This window comes from Uranotaenia lowii, chromosome 1, assembly GCF_029784155.1.
Source record: "Uranotaenia lowii strain MFRU-FL chromosome 1, ASM2978415v1, whole genome shotgun sequence".
In the NCBI taxonomy this organism is placed as follows: domain Eukaryota; kingdom Metazoa; phylum Arthropoda; class Insecta; order Diptera; family Culicidae; genus Uranotaenia; species Uranotaenia lowii.
The window spans coordinates 63,341,922-63,361,756 of record NC_073691.1 but is presented as its reverse complement, the minus strand read 5'-3'; the positions used below and the strand labels follow the sequence as shown (position 1 = coordinate 63,361,756).

Genomic DNA, 19,835 nt, shown 5'->3' with positions numbered 1-19,835 from the left:
TAAATGTTTATTCCAATGCAATCGCAATTGCCGGACCCTGTATATTGTAGGTCCTATAAAAGAGATTCGTTTTTGCCCTAAAGATGTTATGGATCGGTTTCGTTGCAAGTTATTATATTGACGAGAAATGTGAGTTCGTAATCCCGTGGTAAAATGAAGGTTCTAGTTATTACTACTCGAGAGTTTATTATCATGAACATATATAACGGTTTGTAAATTACAGAGTTCGGTTATTGGAAGAATGCTATGCGTATAGCTGTTGAGTAGGAAAAAGCAGGGGGAGTCTGAAGATGTATTTCAAACATCTATTCTGTGGGGTCTAAAGTTTTTGAAGAAGTGACAAGGAGGCTCTTCCCCATATCAAAATAAGATATTTTAAATGAGACTGAAAAAATGCATAGTAAAACTTTAGGTTTACATACACACATAGAGCTCAGAACATCATTTGACAATATCCTTGCTGGCTGATTTCTTGCTATTTCTTGTGATAGGATAACGGAAATGCTGGTTGGTTGGTTTCTTTCAGACAAATGCAACTCGGTTAAACTGGGAGGATAATGCCAGTTATTAGAAAGCTTGTTAATGTCGGTCCGGCAGAGAATTTTATACCGATAGTTCCACCTCCATGGAAGTTCATTATTGGAATAGAGTGGAATTTGTGGGAAGAAGTTAGAACTTTGTCGGTATTGTTTTATTATTGATTGGACAAATATTGAGGGGTGGGAGCTAGTTTTCAACGAGGTTGAGAAATTTTAAGCAAAATTTTGTATTTTGAAAGCTTAAATAGGAAGATTGAAAAATTTCAAATGGTTAACTCTGCATCAATTGAAATGACCAAATTAAAGCTAAACATTTGTTGTTATTAGTTTATTCGGATGGAAGTCCTCGTAGAAAGGCAGTTGAGGCTAAAACTGTTCCCCATTTTCGCACTATGAACTTTTCGCTTACAAAACCGGAACAAAGTTCGTAGGTACATCTTAGACGTAGGGTTCCGTCATCTATTTGATGGGTGCCTCAACAATCGAACAATCTCTTTTTAAGAGCAGGAGATCCAACAATAATGGTTGCAGCCACAGATTTGCATCATCGTCGGCCGGGTAAAAGGCAACCCACCCACTTTGCAAGAATCGATCCGAAAATACAATTGAATTCCGCTCCGTCGTCGTCGTCAGTCGTGGGTTCAGGAAACCGATTTTCGTCTATTTCGTTTCGTTCGCGCGGCGAACATCGAGTGGCGTTCAGTGAGGAAAAGGGAGATCAAGGGGAGGGAAAATGGCTGCGGGACCGAAGAAAAACACCAACCAGAGGCCATAATTATGCAAAGGCTGCCGCCGCCCCACAGCTCAGCCCTCTTTGGGTGAAAATCCCGTTAAATCGGCGCGGAACATCGATTCTTCGGTTCACGGGCCAATTGTAAATCGACGATGTTTTGTGTGCTCGTTGTTGTGTTGCTGTTCTTTAGCTGCAGCTTAATGCTGTTGTTATTAACGTTGTTGATGGTGGTTTGCATTTCAGCATTTGCAGCTACAACTGCATCAATCGATAAGAGCTGCTTGATCGGGCGATGGATGGATGGCCGGGTTGGTGGAAATCTTGTGTACATCACTAGTTTACCAAACTCCGTTTCTACAACAATCACGTGGTCTTCTCCGACTAGGAAATGCGGCAATGGGTTCAACCACTCTAAATACCTATTGGATAAATACTGAAAGAAACAGAAAAAAGGGAAAAGGTTGCGATCGAAAGAGTTCAATCGTGAAGCAAAAAGAAAGATCGACAATATTTTTTGTTGTTGTTAATTATTGCATCCATCTTCTTTCATCCCGCTTGAAATTCAGGCTCCCATGCTCTGGATGCAGCATAATTTATGACTGCATAACTAACTTTCTACAGTAAAATGGACAACGGAGGGGCTGTCCTACTTTTCAACGATCAGTTCTACACCAACTACTAAGAATCGTAGTCTAAACCTAATATTCACACATTATGGACCAACTACGAGAGTTCTCGTTTTTCACTTGTCGCGTTTGTGCTACTCTTAAAAACATAATTCAAATGTTATACATCTAATGATGAAACTTTTTCTTACAAAATTGAACCCATCACTTTCGGTGACTTAAATTAGTATTTTTGTAAAATTTGTTCAAGCAAATTTTGAGATGAAGAATGCCGAATTTCGGTGTTTTTCTGCTTCGATTTTTTCGCGGTCCTTAATATTCTAAGCTTTAAAGTACCATAAAATACAATGACAAAATCAGATTCAATTTTTTTTCTTTAGATTTTCAGTGGCCCACCACACTCCCCCACACCAAGAAGCTTTTTTGAGCCCCCTGGCAATGAACGCTAACTGTTCTCAGCACGTAAAGCGAAAAATAACAAACTGCGAAAAAATTCAATCATGCTGAGAACCTAAAAAAATTTAACGAGGCAATGTAACGATACAACAACTACAACACTACTACATGCAACTCAGTGGAAAGATATTTTACTTTTAAGAGATACATGTGTTTCTTTCATTAAAGATACAGGCAAACAAAAAACAAATATAAATTGAACTTATAATTAAATGAATTAAAAATGTGAACATGTTACAAACGCAGGTTCAGTGTTTTGAATAGAGTTGATTTTATTCAGTTTCCGTCAACCTAGTCCTTCAACTACATTAGCAACAAATATTTATCATTCTCACACTGAGGTGATATCCTCACTATTCATGTTCTCATTATTGTGATGTTAACTGGCAACACTGCTAAGTTACCACGAACCTAGTTTGAGTTGTTTCAGTTAAGCGTGTGATGATGTAAACATTTGTTCCGTGTTTATCATCATCACTTGTCATCCGCAATCATCGATTATCTATTGTTCTCAATAGACGAATTGACCAAAACAAACGAAGAACCAAAACAAACGAAGAACCAAAACAATGTGTTGGTTCTCGAATGTTCTCGACCTTTCCGGAACCATAAGTACCAACAGAGCTAAAATTAATTGAATTATTAATACAATTAAGTAAATTTCAAAATTTTCTTTGAAATATTGCGATATGTCGCTCTTGAAATGCCACACGTTATGTTTTTTTTTATATCAGAAGAAAGACTTTTGAATTTTGTTGGCCCAATGATCGGAACTCGTCGCTGTCCACGAGAAGTGGAGGACGTGCTGCGTATCAAATGATTAGAATTTCGGGTATTATGGATGCGTATTCCTGGAGTGAACTTTATGCTTTGATTGAAAGTTATTAAATACATAAATAATAGTTTTAAAAACCACAAAGTTTAGTGAGTGAAATAAATTAAATTGGTTGAATAGAGCTAAGGGAGATTGAAAATAGTTTTTTATGCAACGCACAACGGGGAAAAAGTGTATAAACCCCGAAGAAATTCACACGCCGTACAAGCTTACGAACGGAAATAAAGTGCCTTTTTAACCCCTGATTCCCCTATACTTTGTAAACAATCCAGGAAAACATTTGAAGTCGAAAATTTTGAACAAAAATAAACTTATCTTTTGTGATTTTTAACCAGAAATCAAATGAATGCTGTTTGATCATAACGCATCGTAAAATGGAGTTATGATCGTTTTACCCTCAATTCCCCTACAATTTTTCAATTAATTGAGGGAAAAGAATGTTCGAAATTTTGAATCAAATAAGAACTATCTTGTGTGATTTTTTTTTCGAGGAGTCGAATGAAGGCTGTTTGAGTCACTGCATGCATCGTAAAATGGAGTTATGGCCGTTTTACCCTCAATTCCCCTACTTTTTTTTAATAAAGTTCAGAAAAAGCATGTTCGGACTGCAAAATTTTGAACCAAATGAGACTTATCTAATGTTTTTTTTTTCAAGAAATAGAATAAAGGCTGTTTAAGCCACCGCACGCTACACGAAATAAAGTTACCCTCAATTTTCCAACATTTTAGGCTATTTGAGAAAAAGCTTGTTCGGACTGGAAAATTTTGGAACAAATGGGAGAGGCTGAATGCTCACGCGCGAAATCGCACGTGTTACAATCTTTTTTGCAAATGATATATGTTTTTTTTTTATATATGTTATTGCTCCATAAAAGAGTTTCATCAAAAATTGTTCCCAAATATTTAAAGTTGGTTACTCTTTCGATTGCGAATTGCGATATTCGAGAGTTTTGAATCATCATGTTGTTCGATTTTTTCACCAAAAGAGCGGAAAATTATGTACTTTGTTTTAGTAAGGTCAAGTGTCAAAAGATTTGAGAAAAAAGTATTTATGCAGAACTTTCAAATCTTCTTCCATATGCATAATAACGTTGTTTGGACATACGTTGGGATAAAAATGGGCTCTGTCATCAGCAAAAAGACGTGGTATGCCATGCAGGGGAAGTCGACTAACATTATTTACGTACAGTAAGAAAAGGAGAGGCCCTATGTTGCTGCCCTGCGGAACACCGACATCCAAGTTTTCGAGAGAGCTCGTTGCATCTCATAAACAAACAAATTGTTTTACTTTTTTCAATATTGTTTTTCTCACATTTATCCTTTTTTGCGATATTGTCTCATTCGACAAAATTTTTTCACTTTTTTGCCTTATTTTAATCTGTATTTGTAACATTTTTATAATTTTTTTCTGAATTTTTGTCATATTTTATTACTTTTGGAATATTATTGTATTTTTGTAAATATTTAGTCATATTTTTGTCATATTTGTCAATTTTTTCCATATCAGGTGCACGTTTCAGTGTGCTGTGTTAAAAGTGTTTCTGTGCATTAGAGGAAGAAAAAGTATGATACTGTAGTGATTTAATTGAATCTCATATAATTTTTTTTAGTTCAAATGATTCGGGAAGTTATTGTGCACAGAAGAATTATGAAGTTCTAAAGAACGGTTCAATCTGAAGAGCGCGATTTAAGTTTAAATATTTGTTGCGGATTTGTTTTCATTGCGGAGACTCAAAAATGGCCGTCGTTCGAGGAGCTAAGAAAAGAGTCCTACCATGTTTTGAATGAAGATGGCGCTGTGACAACATTTTCGGAAGCTCAAACTACATTTCAAGTAGAGATGGCGCTGTGAAAGCTTGAAAGAAGATGCATTATTTTTGTGTTGCCATTTAATTTTTTTTTGTTATAATTTATGGTTTTTTGATGACATCAATGGATTAATTTCAATCTGTTGCGTAAGTAGGCATCCAATACTGTGGCTCAAAGCAACCGAAGAAAATTTACAGGAGCTCAAGATAAGTATATTTTTTTCTCAGCCATGTTTGAAAATTGCAATTTTTCTATCGGTGAATGAATTATTATTTGCTGTTCTAAGATAAAATAATTTTCTGCTAACTTGTCATAGATAGTTCCTGCTTCCGTGCTCTCTTATGAATGATATTTAAAGGGGTCATCGTTTTTTAATTATTTCCTTAATTTATTGCTTTTGTCACTTTGGTTTTTCTACGAGTAATTTCTTAATTTATTTATATTCAAATTTAAGTTCTTTTTGTTTTAAAGTAAAAAAGGAAGAAAAAAGTAGAAAAGAAAGAAAAATCGTGAAAAACTCAATCCGTTCAAACAGAATCTGATAATATTCCAGTATTGTATTTAACTCTGTGGGAAGTTCGACCAACGCAGAAAAAGAGAAATAGTTAGAATATTGTATAGGTTATGTTCTAAAGCAGTTTAAATTTCATTCTAGAGGATTAGTTAAGTGTCTTTTAACTAGAGCTATTCCCTAGAAATTCTTTAATGAACTAAGTGAATGCGATTTTGTTATAAACCAATCCCAATTAATATAACTCAAAGAACTGAACCTGATTAGGAATATGTTATAAACTTTATCTTCTTCGAATATTTATTGTTAAGTTAACCGAAGGCAGAGATTTTAATGGTCGAATTTAGTAAGGCTCCTGCTGATTCCTTATCTCCTTTGCATTTTTTTGTGTTTTGATATATTTTGAAAGTTAAATTTATTATTGTTTTATTATTAGTCATTATTAATTATTTAAATAATTTCAGTATTATAATTCTTCCTGGAAGTAAGTGACGCATATTTTCTTAAATTTTAATTTTTAACCACAATATTTTATTTCGGTATTTTAAGATCAGTTCCACGAGTTTTATTGGTGTTCTGCCGACACGTTGTTGAAATTATATATGCTAATGATGTTTTCTTTCCAGATGTGTATCCTTTTACAAATAAAATATAAATTAGATATTTTGAAATTTTTAACAATTATATTTCAGACTACTTTCTCAGTAGTTTTCCTTACTGTCATACTGTTTAACATTTTATATTTTAGAAGGAATGCATCTGGGGATAACCTGAAAAAATTTTTGCAAGCGGCACGGGTAGCCGGCCATTGTAGGTTTCTGAGGGTTGGATGCCTTCCTTCGACGAACCATCGGACCGTGGAAGCCCTAGAAGAAATTCGAAGGCCAAGCCACACAGCCATAGGCAGGACCTTGCTACCGATGGGGGAACCATACATACATACATACATACATTTGTCAAATTTTTCCATATTTTCAACACATTTTTCCATTTAATTGTATCATTTGTCATTTATTTGTAAAATTGAGGCCCTTGGAGCCAAAGGGGTATAAGTGACAAAATGAAAAAAATCGAGATAACCATCTTGAACGAATCCTTGACTGTCAATCATCATATGCTATTTTAATCATAATTTTATTTCACTATTTTGTTATGTTTAGATGTCGTTGAAAAAATCCTGCTAACTGAAATTTCCTTTTTGTTTGGAGCCAAAGGGGTATAAGTGTTGCACTTATACCCCTTTGCCTCCAAAGTCCATTAAACTGATGTACTTATACCCCTTTGCCACCAACCCTAACTTGATTTCAAGAAAGTAATGTTTTTTCATCGGGACCAAAAAATTTTAAAATAAATGTAATTCACTTTTCTTTTGAATAGCTGATGATGTTTAAAAATTTACTATCAACTGTGACTCATCTGATTGCATTTAGTGATAATTCTAGTAGAAAATAAAATTAATATATTTAATTATTTTTTCTTTTTCAATAACAAATTAGCGGATCACAAATTCCTGATTTCTGGATATATGGAGTGTGTCACGGATTAAAGGCTTATAAAGTAATAAAAAAGTATGTTTACTAGATAACTGGGTTAATATTGAAGCGCTTATCGTTAATTTACTGTAAAAAACCAACTCAGAGTGACCGCAAGTCCCATTCCAATACCCAATTGATTAGGCAAAGACGTACAAAACATATGGTGATTGAAATTCAGTGGAAAATACCTTTCACAAATAAATATAAATTAATGCTGATGAAAAAACGTTGTTTGGAGAGATTTACTAGAATTTCCAAGACCAGGTCGATCTTCCGCCATGAAATCTCTTAACCTACTGTACCAGAGTATATTTCTCATCAAAACAACAAAATTATATTTATAAAAAAACTAATTGACTCTTGTAGCAATGAATATTTATGGTTTCTTACTCATATCAACAAGATCAAAAAACTTGGATGTGAAAATTTGTTGGTGGCAAAGGGGTATAAGTGAATTTATTTGGTGGCAAAGGGGTATAAGTGCCAAATTTAAAAAATATGTGTCGCCTCAATAAACGTCAAATAAACGTTGTTTTTTTGGGAAAATGTACAAAATGCTTTGTTTTTATTTAAGAAAATCATTCACATGAAAAAAATTCATGAAAAATATCTATGGAATTTACTGGAACACAACGAAGTTCAAGTGCTTTTTTCTCGAAATCAGCTTTTATGCACTTATACCCCTTTGGCTCTAAGGTCCTCAATTGATGTCTTTTTGTTTGTCTAAGTACTGTTTAGAGAAGACTTTAGAGTACACTTATTCAAAAAATTTCCGTTCTTCTTCTGAGTATGTTTTATCATTTAACTAGAGCAGAACTCATTGAAAAAGATGTTTTATTCATGATTTTAGCTGTATGTATGTTGTTTTTTTTGTAGCGACCCACCACACTCCCCCACACCAAAAGGCTCAATTGAGCCCCCTGGTAATGGACGCTACTGTTCTCAGCACGTCTAGCAGCAAAAAAATAAACAAAAAAATAAAACTCAAACGCGAGCAAAATTTTACTCATGCTGAGAACTCAAAATGTGAAAAATGTAGTGTGAGGAAATGTGAAGATACAAATTAAACTTACTTATACGATGAATTTAAATGGAAAGAGATTTCCTTTTAAGAGGTTAATTTTGATTTCTGCAAAAAAATTGATTTTAAATCAAAAACATACTATATTTAAACTAAAAATTTTCTAAAGGACTAGCGCTACAATTTAAAAAATTCTAAAGACTAAGTACATTTAATGCCAAATGCATTCCGCCGGTTATAACGCGGTTATCTGAAGTGATAATATGTTACGTTCTTCAACAAAATTTTTCAGTACAAACAATGTTCTAAGAGTATTGAAAAATTGGATGAAAAACGATAACATGTCTCGGTTCTAGAGTTATAAGAAAAAACATGTACGTTTTTCAAAAAAATATTAAATTTTCCAGTTCTCCCAAAAAGTTAAAATTAACGCATATTAAAATTTCTTAAAAAATTCAGTTTAAATCATGATTAAGTTAGGAAGCAAAACGAAGCATTTTGTCCTCAGGGTTTGAGAAATTGCCAAACTGACCCAAAATTGACTGAGTCTATTGTTCTAAATACAAATTGAATGAGTTTCATAAGAATCAATTGAATAAATTCAACTCAAATAATGTTTTCGATAGTTGAAATAGTAATTTTTATAAAATAGTTGGAAAAATATTTATCAATAATGTCTCTTATATTATTTGAATTATTTGGAAATTCTAAATACTCATCAAAATCATAACCCTTTCGATTTTGAGAAACGCCTGAACACTCTGAGTTTTTTTTCACTACTTTTGACATGCTTATCAAATTCGAACCGTGCCAAAATTGAGACTGCTCTATACGTGTTTTGCGGATAATAATATTAAATAATTTCAAGAAGAGATAACTAGGTATTGAAAATAAAGAAAAAATGTAGAAGTAGATCAAACTTTAATTTATGGGTAATATTAAAAATTGCATTGAATAAAACCCCTTGATGAGGTTTTTTTTTGTTAATATGTCTGCATAAGGAATAGAAAAACCCACTGAACTCGTTCGATAATCCAAATATCAACTTTTCTAAAAAAAAAATTGCAGAAATAGTGCATTTTTTTCATAAAGCTGAGAAGCAATTGAAGAATTATTCGACTTACCATTATTTCGAGCTGAAAAGAAAGAAAAAAGTTGAAAGTTTAACACATTATTTTAATTTGACAAACAGCAAGACCGTGTGAGAGCTGTTCGTTTCTGAACTTTGCTGGAGAGCTTTACCTTTCTTTGCGTTCGTCTTTTCATCCAGGAACACACTCACACATCCTTCGTACATCAACTTTTCAGCCGTATGGAAGGAGAAAATAGAACAGGCAGTGAGCCTAGACATTAAAAACACCTTCAAAAAGCACTTTCTATATTACTAGCTCACTTGAAACCTTACTTTCACTATTCACTATTGACACTGTAACCCGACGCGGCGATGGTATTCTCGGCGACATTTTAAGAAACTCGAAATGTCATTCACCCGGACAAACAACTATTCCCGAATAGTTTCACTGCACATTGAAGAATCTTTCTTTGTTCGTTCTAATTTTCGTCATTTCGATGGAACGGAAACTGTTTTCTCCCCGCTTGACACAAATTCGTACGAAAAGTAACAAAAGCGAACCGCACGCGAGGAGAGCAAGATGCAAACTGAACTGGATATTTCAGACAGAGGTGCCAGGTGTCTTGATTTGGCAGGATTTGTCCTGATTTCCGAGACACCATAGGCGATGGAAGCGCTGCCGAATTTGGGTGATGGTTTTCCATTAGTGCAAGTGGGATGCAACTAAAATTTCATCCAACTTTTGACAGATCTTACGGGTTTTTCTTAAGGAGAGAAAGAATAACTTTTCGATTCCATCGCCCATTCTGATTTACAAGAGACCGCCCTGATTTTTCTAAAATCTTCGAATCTTCTGAATTGTCATGATTTTCTAAAAAAAAACATATCAATTCTAATGAAATTTGTAGTAAAATCTATGATAAATCGAACAAATTTGCAATAAATAGTTTAACGCACTCAACCGATTACAATCTTTGGTTCAGTTGTTATTTACCGTGGTCGCTATTCTGCTGTTCTGCGCAGTTCCAAATTCTGAATATTGTGCTATTCTAACGCAGATACAGTGAGCATTCTTTATAAGCAACCTTTACACAAGCAACATTCCATTGAAGCAACCTCTGCATTAGCAACTTTTTTTATTCTAAAATTTCTGTACAAGCAACCATGGTTTTATTTTTCAATTTGATATTCATTATTCCGTAAAAATGGTTAAGAAATGCAGAGTATCAATTTCTTTGAAAACAAAACTATTAATTTTAAATGAACTCCAAGATGGCAAGACACCGACAGAGATCTGCAGAAGCTACAACATCCATAAGTCGACTTTAACGGGGATAAAAAATAACAAAGAAAACTTGGAAGAATTCGCCTCAAAAACGTATGTTTATAACAAAAAAAATCACGTGAATGAAGCCATTAAAAAATCTTGATCTTGGTGATAAACTATACGCATGGTTTTTACTACGGAGAGAAGCAAACGAATTGGTTTCAAACGAGATGCTCAAATTTGAAGCACTAGATTTAAAAAGGTAACTCAATGGACACGAATAATTTTCAGCCAGTGATGGCTGGCTTGATAAATTCAAAAAACGCCACGGCATAAGAATTTTGACGGTTTCCGGTGAAAAACTTTCCTGCAATGCTGAGAGTGCTGCTACATTTACAAGCGATTTCAAAATGATTATTGCCGAAAATGGGTTTTTACCGGAACAGATCTACAATTGTAACGAAACCGGTCTGGTTTACAAAGGTTTGCACAAGAAAACAAACGCTACCGTTTTCGAAAAAACTGCTGTAGGACGGAAATCCATGAAGGAAAGGGTAACCATTATGCCTTGTGTAAATGCAACTGGGACGCATAAACTTGATTTGATGATCGGATCCTCGGTGTTTTAAAAATGTAAATTTACCACTGTATTACAAATCATCCAAAAATGCTTTGCAAACTTCTGCGCTTTTTAAGGAGTGTTACAACGATTTATTTATCATTTCTCGTCACTTAGAAGCTAAAGGCTTACCAGTAAAAGCAATTTTATTGGTCGATAATGCCACCTGTCATGGGACAGCAAACACTTTTTCCCATGATGAAAACTTTAAGGTTATTTTTTTTCCACCCAACAATACACCATTGTTGCAACCACTTGACCAAAATGTCATAAAATCCCTTAAGCAACGGTATCGAAAGCACCTTCTGTCAACACTCTTGGCGTTTTGTGTAAACGGCAATAACGACATGGTCTCAGCTCTTAAAAATATTAATTTAAAAGACGTGGCATTTTTGATAGTTGAAGCCTGGAATGATGTCCCACGATCCGTTGTCATGAGTTCATTTAAACATCTGTTTTCATCGATCGACGCAATAGAATTTAATATTCACTGAGGTTTTTTTTACGCGGGGGTTTCGTACCGCGATAGTACCGCGTACAATGATAGTTTATTTTTAAGATAAAAAACAAAAAAGATACATATATAGAATAATAGAATAGAGTGAGGCTTATTTGACAGTGTGGAATTCAGATCGTCTCATGTCTCATGTCTCAGGTCTCATGTCTCAGGTCTCATGTCTCATATCTCAGGTCTCATGTCTCATGTCTCATGTCTCATGTCTCAGGTCTCATGTCTCATGTCTCATGTCTCAGGTCTCATGTCTCATGTCTCATGTCTCATGTCTCATGTCTCAGATCTCAGGTCTCATGTCTCAGGTCTCATGTTTCATGTCTCATGTCTCAAGTCTCAGGTCTCAGGTCTCATGTCTCATGTCTGATGTCATGTCAAATGACGAGAGCATCGCGAACGAAGAGGGTTATATGGAAGAAGAGAGCAGAATCAGCATCGATAATGTGATAGATTCCTTCAACACCGCGGTAGAATGGGCAAAGGAAAATAACCTTACAAGCAATGAGATCTTGTTTTCGCGAAGAATTCGAGAAAAAGCAGTTCTTATAAGACTTAATTGATATTATTTTAACTATGTAATAAAATATAAAACTGCATATTTATCTATAAATCACGGAACGGATTTTTCTTAAAATTTATACTCCTTTTTTCTATATAAGCAACTTTTTCTACATAAGAAACTTTTTTGAAAAAATTGGTTCAGATTAGTTGCTTATATAGAATGCTCACTGTATTTCTAAATTTGAAAGGAAAGTGCATCAATTGATCAAGCGGATTGTTTTAACTTCATTTGTTTCGTTTTTTAGATGAATTAAAAAATGGGACTATTGTCTTCGATCATTTGAAAAGCGCCAAATAAGGTCCGTTTACACGGTGAATAGTGTTATCCGATAGGAACAGCAGTCCAGTACAGAAGATGCTCATTTTTATTGCAAATATTAGGGCGTTTAAAGCACCTACATTTCGCCTTTATTTACGCAGAGCTGCATATTATTTCCTTGAACCTAGTGTCGTTCTGCATAATCCTGATTCATTGCTTCGAAATGTCCAGATTTTTTTTGACAAATCAACTGACACCGCTGATTTTAGACGACGGCAGAGATGCCAGGCGGCCTGGTTTGTTATAATTTGTCCTGATTTTCGAAACAAAAACTCTCGCGTTGTTCTGATTAAAGATAATTCGTCTCTGAAATGTTCTGAATTGCCCTAATTTTTATTAAAACATCTAAAATGTAATCGAATTTACAGTTAAACTTTGAAAAAATCGAATAAATCTGATTGTTCAACCCATCTGACATTTGGTAATCTTCGGTTCAGATGATATTTAAATGGTTTTTTTCTATATGAACTGCAGGACAGCCAAGACACTGCTAAAGGCTTTTATTTATGCAACAGTGGAATTTTTCGTGCCAGTGGAAAATAAACGAAAACGCTAGAAGTCATGTTTTGCATTAATTGAATACTTTCATTATTTCAAATCGATGAATAAATGACGCTTCGAATTAATTTATGTAAACGATTTCTTCTTTGACTTTATTCCCAGTGTAACGAATCAGACAAACTCACACTGCCCACCCAATCGGTGCGCGATTGAGTGTGTATACCAAAATTGGTCCGCTGGAAAGAGCAAAATGCTCACTCATTGCTGCGTTTGCTTTAAAACCGAAGATTTTTTTTCTCAAATTTTGGCATGCTTATCAAATTTGAACCGTGCCAAAATATTTATTTCGAGGATGAACTATACCTACTGATTCATTTTAAGAATGAGATAACTTAGTAATTGAACATAAAGAAAATAAATTGAATAGAGTAAACATGAATTCATGAGTGAAGATTCTCTGGAATGAAATCCTTAGCTTAAGTTTTTTTTTATTTTGTTAATATGTCTGCAAAAGAATTAGAAAACCCCACCGAACTCGTTCGACAATGCAAATTTCAACTTTCCTTAAAATTTTGCAGAAATTGCGCATTCATTTTTTAAGCGGAGAATCAATTGAAAAATTATTCAACTTACCACAATTTCCAGCTGAAAATAAAATAAAAAAGTTTGAAAGTTTTATAAATTATTTCAATTTGGCAAACAGCAAGACCGTGTGCGAGCTGTTCGTTTCAGAACTTTGATGCGCTTTACCTTTGTTTGCGTACGACTTCTTTTCTAGGAACACACTCACACTTCCTTAGCACATAAACTTTTCAGCCGTATGGAAGAAGAAAATAGAACAGGCAGTGAGCCTTAACATTAAAAAGACCTAAACACCTTCAAAAAGCACTTTCCATACTACTAGCTCACTTGAAACCTTACTTTCACTATTCACTATTTACACTGTAAAATAACTCTCGGCGCCATTTTCAGGAACTCGTAATGTCATTCACCCGGATAAACAACTATTCCCGAAAGCCCGACATAGTTTCACTGCACATTGCTAAAATGACTTCAGTATTACGAAAGATTCTTTGTTCGTTCTAATTTTCGTCGTTTCGATGGAAGGGAAACTGTTTTCTCCCCGCTTGACACAAATTCGTACGAAGAATAACAAAAGCGAACCGCACACGAGGAGAGCAAGATGCAAACTGCAAACTGGGCTGCACGCTCCTTTTTTTAAACTAAAAATTAAGTAGTTTTGGTTCAAAACAGCACTCCAGTGGCAGCACTCAACTTTGAGTTCAACTAGGTAATCGCAAAACTAAGTTCTGATAGACATACTCAATACAAAGTTCGGCAGCCGAACTCGAATTTATCCTTTTAATTCGAGGGTTGATAATTTTCAGGGAATTAAAGGTTGGTTAAAATTTTTTGTACCCGGATGTTGCTGTTTCGGTATATTGCATTGCAATTACAGAGCGGTGGAAAGTTTTGACACTCCCGGCCAAAGAAAACTTCCGGATGTTACTTCCCACGGGAAGTAAACAACATCCGGAAGTTTTCGGACATTCCAAGCCACTCACCATATGATGACAGTGACGGACAGAATTTTACGCTCAATGGACATTCCATTATGAAGTTTCTTTATAGTCTTCCAGTAATTGTTCCGGAACGACAAAATTTTGCGTCGTGTTCGTTAGTTGCTGTTCCGGTGTGTTTTTGAGTCCAACAAAAAAGTTCAATTTTTAATGCATATGTCGAACTCAGCTTTGATCCCTCACCGAAGGAAAAAAAGGGATCAATTTTGAGTTCGCAGCTCGAACTCCGTTTTGAACCATCGCAAGGAGGAAAAAGGGTACATAACTTTAAGTTCATAGAATCGAACTATGTTTTGAACCTGGGTCATACTAAATTTTGAGTTAAAATAAAGGAGCGTGTGGATATTTCAGACAGAGGTGCCATGTGTCCTGATTTGGCAGGATTTGTCTTGATTTCCGAGAGACCGTCATGATTTTTCAAAAACTCTCGAACTGTTCTGATTTTTGAAAATTGGTCATCAAAATCTCCTGAATCGTCATGATTTTCAAAAAAAGACATCTTGTTTCTAATCGAATTTGTAGTAAAAAATATGAGAAAATAGAACAAATCTGCAATAAAATAGTTTCATCCACTTAACTGCTTACCTATCATCTTTGGTTCAGTTGTTATTTACCGTGGCCGGCGCTAATTCTGCGCAGTTCCAAATTCTGTGCATTTTGTTATTCAAACACAGGTATTTCTAAATTTGAAAAGGAAAGTGCATCAATTGAACAAACGGATTGTTTTAACTTCATTTGTTTCGTTTTTCAGATGATTTTAGAATTGGGATTATTGTCATCGATATATTGAAAAGCGCAAAATAAGTCCCGATGAATGGGGTTTAGGACATGAACAACAATCCAGTCAAGAAAATGGTCGCTTTTGTTGCATATATGTAGGCATCTAAAGCACCTGTATTTCGCCTTAATTCATACAACCCAAGCAGAGCTGTGATTATTTCCTTGAATATATAGTGCCGTCCTGAAAAATTCCAATTTTTTGCTTCGCGGTGTCCTTATTTTTGACAAAACCAAACGGCACCTCGGATTTCAGACGACGGCTGAGGTGCCAGGTGTCCTGATTTATAAGCATTTGTCCTGATTTTTCAAAAACTTTCGCGTTGTCCTGAATTTTGAAAATTGATCTCTAAAATGTTTTGAATAGTCTTGATTTTCATAAAAACATTTCAAATATAATCGAAATTACAGTTGAACTTTGAGAAAAACGAATAATGCTACGATAAAACTGTTAAACCCATTTAACAGATTGTGATCTTCGATCTTCGATGTGAACTGCAGGCCTGCATATTATTTCTTTGAATCTAGTCCTTCCTGAAAAGTCCTGATTGTTTGCTTCGTGGTGTCCTTATTTTTGACAAAACCAAACGGCACCTCTAATTTCAGGCGGCAGCGTAGAGGTGCCAGGTATCCTGATAAATCAGGATTTGTCCTGATTTTCGAAAGACCGTCCTTATTTTCAAACCGTCCTTATTTTTGAAAAATGAACTTTAAATGTACTGAATTGTCCTGATTTCTTTAAAAAAAAATTCAACTGTTATTGAATTTATAGTTAAATTATCGAAATAATCTGTAATAAAATAAATAGTTAAACTGAAATAAATGTTCAGTTCATATGATTTTAGGGTATAAACTGCAGGTCTGAAAAGATTCTGCTCACCTCAGTGCTTGAATTTAGGCGTCTACAGTACCAGAATTTTGCCTTTATTTATGAAATGTACTCAAATTAGTGGTGTCCTGAAAAATCCTGATTTTTTCATCACGTTGTCCTGATTTTTGACAAAACCACCAGGCATCTCTGGGACAGCGATGAAAGAACCAAGGAGATTTTAATAAGGTGATCTGAATTTTTTAAACGCACTTTCTTCCGGAATTTTCATTCCTTAGGATGACAAAGGTGTCTAATCGCGCGTGGCTCTGCTCCATTTGTCGTCCAATTTAAAATCATAAAGCCAAAGATTTTTTTCTCAAGTTTTGACATGCTTTTCAAATTCGAACCGTGCAAAACTGAGAGGGCCTTATTTTTATTTTTGGGATGAAAAATATCGAATAATTTTAAAAATGAGATAATTTAATAATTGAATATAAAGAAAAAATAAACATGCATTCATAAGTTATAGTGAAGACTGCATGAAATCCCTAGCTAAAGTTTTTTTTATCAATATGTCTGCATAAGAAATAGGAAAACCCACTGAACTCGTTCGATAATTCAAATATCAACTTTTCTAATAATGTTGCAGAAATAGTGCTTTCTTTTATTAAGCGAAAAATCAATTGAAGAATCATTCAACTTACCACAACTTCCGGCTGGAAAGAAACAAAAAAAAGTTTGAAAGTTTAACACGTTATTTAAATTTGACAAACAGCAAGACCGTGTGTGAGCTGTTCGTTTCAGAACTTTGGTGTGCTTTACCTTTTTTTTGTGTTCAACATTTCTTCAAGGAACACACTCACACATCCTTAGCACTTTTACTTTTTAGCTGTTTGGAAGGTTAAAGTAGAACCGGCAGTGAGCCTAAACATTAAAAAGACCTGAACACCTTAAAAAAGCACTCACTTCACTTCACGATTTACTATTCCCACTGTAAAATAACCCGACGCGTCGATGGTATTCTCGGCGACATTTTCAGAAACTTGTAGTGTCATTCACCTGGATTATCAATAATTTGCGTAAGCCCGAAATTGTATCACTGCTTATTGCATAAATCACTTCATCCACAAGAATCTTTCTTTGCTCGCTCTGATTTTCATCGTTTCGATTGAACTGAAACTGTTTTCTCACCGCTTGACACAGATTCGAACGGAGAATAACAAAACCAAACCACGCGCGATGGGAGCAAGATGCAAACTGAACTGGATATTTCAGACAGAGGTGCCATGTGTCCTAATTTGGAAGGATTTGTCCTGATTTTTTACAAACTCTCGAACTGTTCGGATTTTTGAAAATTGGTCTTCAAAATCTCCTGAATTGGAATTGGGCCTGCTAAAAAGAATAAAGCCTGCTCTTTACTCCTACACAGATTTCCATAAGAATGACAGCTAATCGGAGTGAAATTGGAGTGAAGGCTATTTCTCTCTCTGTTTAACACACGAGAAATCGTATACCGGGACTGCGAGCGCGCCCATCGCCCATTGTCATGATTTATGAGTTATTATGAGAATTATGAAAAAATCGAACCTGCAAAAAAAAAAAAGTTAAACTCACTTAACCGATTGTAATCTTTGGTTCAGATGATAATCACCGTGACCGGCTCTAATTCTGGGCAGTTAATGTGTTTTGTATTTTAGTTTTTTTTAAAGTAGGAATTATTGTCTTCAGTTTTTTTCAAATGCGCAGAATTATATCCGTTTACGATAAATGGTGTTATTCGATATGAAGAGCACTCCAGTCAAGACGATATTCACATTTGTTGCAAATACTAAGGCGTCTAAAGCGGGCCACAGACCAGTGATGGTAAATTTCGCCCGTCACGCTTGACCCGATTAGTTTTGTTTCATCAAACGACTGGCACTGTTCTCATTTGACGGAGCCTCACTACTCGCATGACGGATAAAGCACGACAACAATCAACATTTCTCCATCATCGAGTGGCGAAGCTCCTACACTCAACGAAATCGACACATTGTGGCTATGTGTGAGCCTATATAGATTTTTGCAATTTGTTCCCCATATAAAGATTATGTGCCACACATATAGCAAAAAACATAGAATGGTTAAGTGTACCGACACATAAAAAAAATAATGCTGGTCAAATAAAATCAACAAAAGAAGAATAAGAAACAATGGATAAAATTTTCTGTTGCTTTTAAAAGATCATTTTTCAATTATTTGCACATTAAACACATAAACACTTTCAAGTACGTTCAAAGCCAATTTTATTCTAGTTTGTTACTATTTTCACACATTTTTTTTGGATAACACTGATTACTCCGAGCCTTGAGCTCCCGTTCTGGTTCCTCCGGATGCTCGAATTTCCACAACGCAACTTCCTTGTGTTTGTAGGCGATGCGGTTGTTGATCATCACCACATCAGGTCGACGATGCAGCTCATTGAGAGTCAGCTCCCGATAATCTGCATAGGAACCGTTCAATTCCGGCATCCTGTTAGGAAGGGCGAAATTTATAATTTAATTTTGTTTTCTTGTTGCGATTAGAAATGAGGACTTACCTTCGGCGAGATCTGGACCAGCAGATGTTTGTTCGATCTGCCCAGCTGTTGTACTTGGCCGCGATCCAACTTCGCAAGTAGAGGGGTCGAGAACCGTCCTTGTTCGGTGGCATTCCTTTTTTTTCTTTCCGACTCCATTGCGGCGGCTGCTCAAAATTGACTTAATTTGCGCCATTTTGAAAACTTGAAATCATCGACAGAAAAATTCGATGATTTGTTGACAATTTTACACGCTTAATTTAAAAAAGTCACACCATATATTCTTTACACATCAAAATTATGTGTAAAATATGTAAATATTATTCGACTCGAATGAAATCTATATGTAGAACAATTTTTGGAGCGTATGTGTGGAAAAACATACGATTTAAGTGTCGATTTTTTGCAGTGTACACATGGTCAAAATTTCTCCTGAGAGTGACTGGCAAATCTCTTCACACTTCGATCGGCTGCTGACGGCAGGTACAACTAATTGAACGACTTGCTGGCAGAGAGCAACAATAGCAATAAAAAACTGAAAACGAGCTTGCTGGCAGGAGCAACAATAATAATAAATGCTTTTCTTGTTCCTTTTCGGTCGTCTTCGGCTTGCTGGCAGGAGCAACAATAACAATAAATGCGTTTCTTTTTCGTCATCGGTCGCTTGAATGCGATTGCTTGACTAGGTTATTATTTTAGCTTCAAATGAATGGGGAATGAATGACTGGCAAACGAAGTGACTGGTCGTTAAGGAACAGTCAATTGAGTTTGACGGACCAAGAGGCTTCACAGTCACAGCTTCACGCCTCATGACGTTGATATTTGCCAAGCCTGCCACAGACTACACAACATTTGTACAAATGCGATGAAATTCGATGAAATTTTGTCGCTGTAAACACGATTTGCATAGTGTATGGCACTGCTTGAATGAGCGCCCAAACGGTTGGAGTAAAATCAGTCGGGATCGAAATATTTGGTAAAAACCATCCTCCCAGCCGTGGTAAAGATGGTTTTTTTTTTGTTGCTGTTGCTGTTTTCGCCAGCAATCGTTTGTGTTCGCGTGAAAAATGTTTGTATAGTGTGTGGGCGGGCATAGATCAAACAATCGTCGTGGAATCATCGAATTTGTACAGGCCATTTGTGTAGTCTACGGCCCGCTTAATGCACCTGTATTTAGCCTTTTATCATGCAGTCC

At 35.4% G+C, this 19,835-nt stretch overlaps 2 protein-coding genes across 2 annotated transcripts in view; one reads left to right on the top strand and one right to left on the bottom strand.

The window, feature by feature from the left end:
- Positions 1-19,835, top strand: part of LOC129738567 (uncharacterized transmembrane protein DDB_G0289901-like) — a 189,203-nt gene that overhangs the window by 35,716 nt on the left and 133,652 nt on the right. The window lies entirely within an intron of this gene.
- On the bottom strand, positions 18,345-18,924 carry LOC129738570 (uncharacterized). Its single transcript, XM_055729803.1, has 2 exons — positions 18,662-18,924; positions 18,345-18,594 (listed from the first exon to the last, which is right to left on the bottom strand). Exons 1-2 carry the CDS (start codon positions 18,772-18,774, stop codon positions 18,369-18,371), a joined length of 339 nt encoding a protein of 112 aa, XP_055585778.1. The 5' UTR covers positions 18,775-18,924; the 3' UTR covers positions 18,345-18,368.

What these genes read in the sequence shown, in the direction of transcription:
- LOC129738570 (XM_055729803.1), bottom strand. Translation starts at nt 18,774, where the DNA reads ATGCCACCGAACAAGGACGGTTCTCGACCCCTCTACTTGCGAAGTTGG. An exon ending in TGGTCCAGATCTCGCCGAAG is followed by an intron (nt 18,595 to 18,661) that starts GTAAGTCCTCAT and finishes CCTTCCTAACAG; the next exon opens with GATGCCGGAATTGAACGGTT.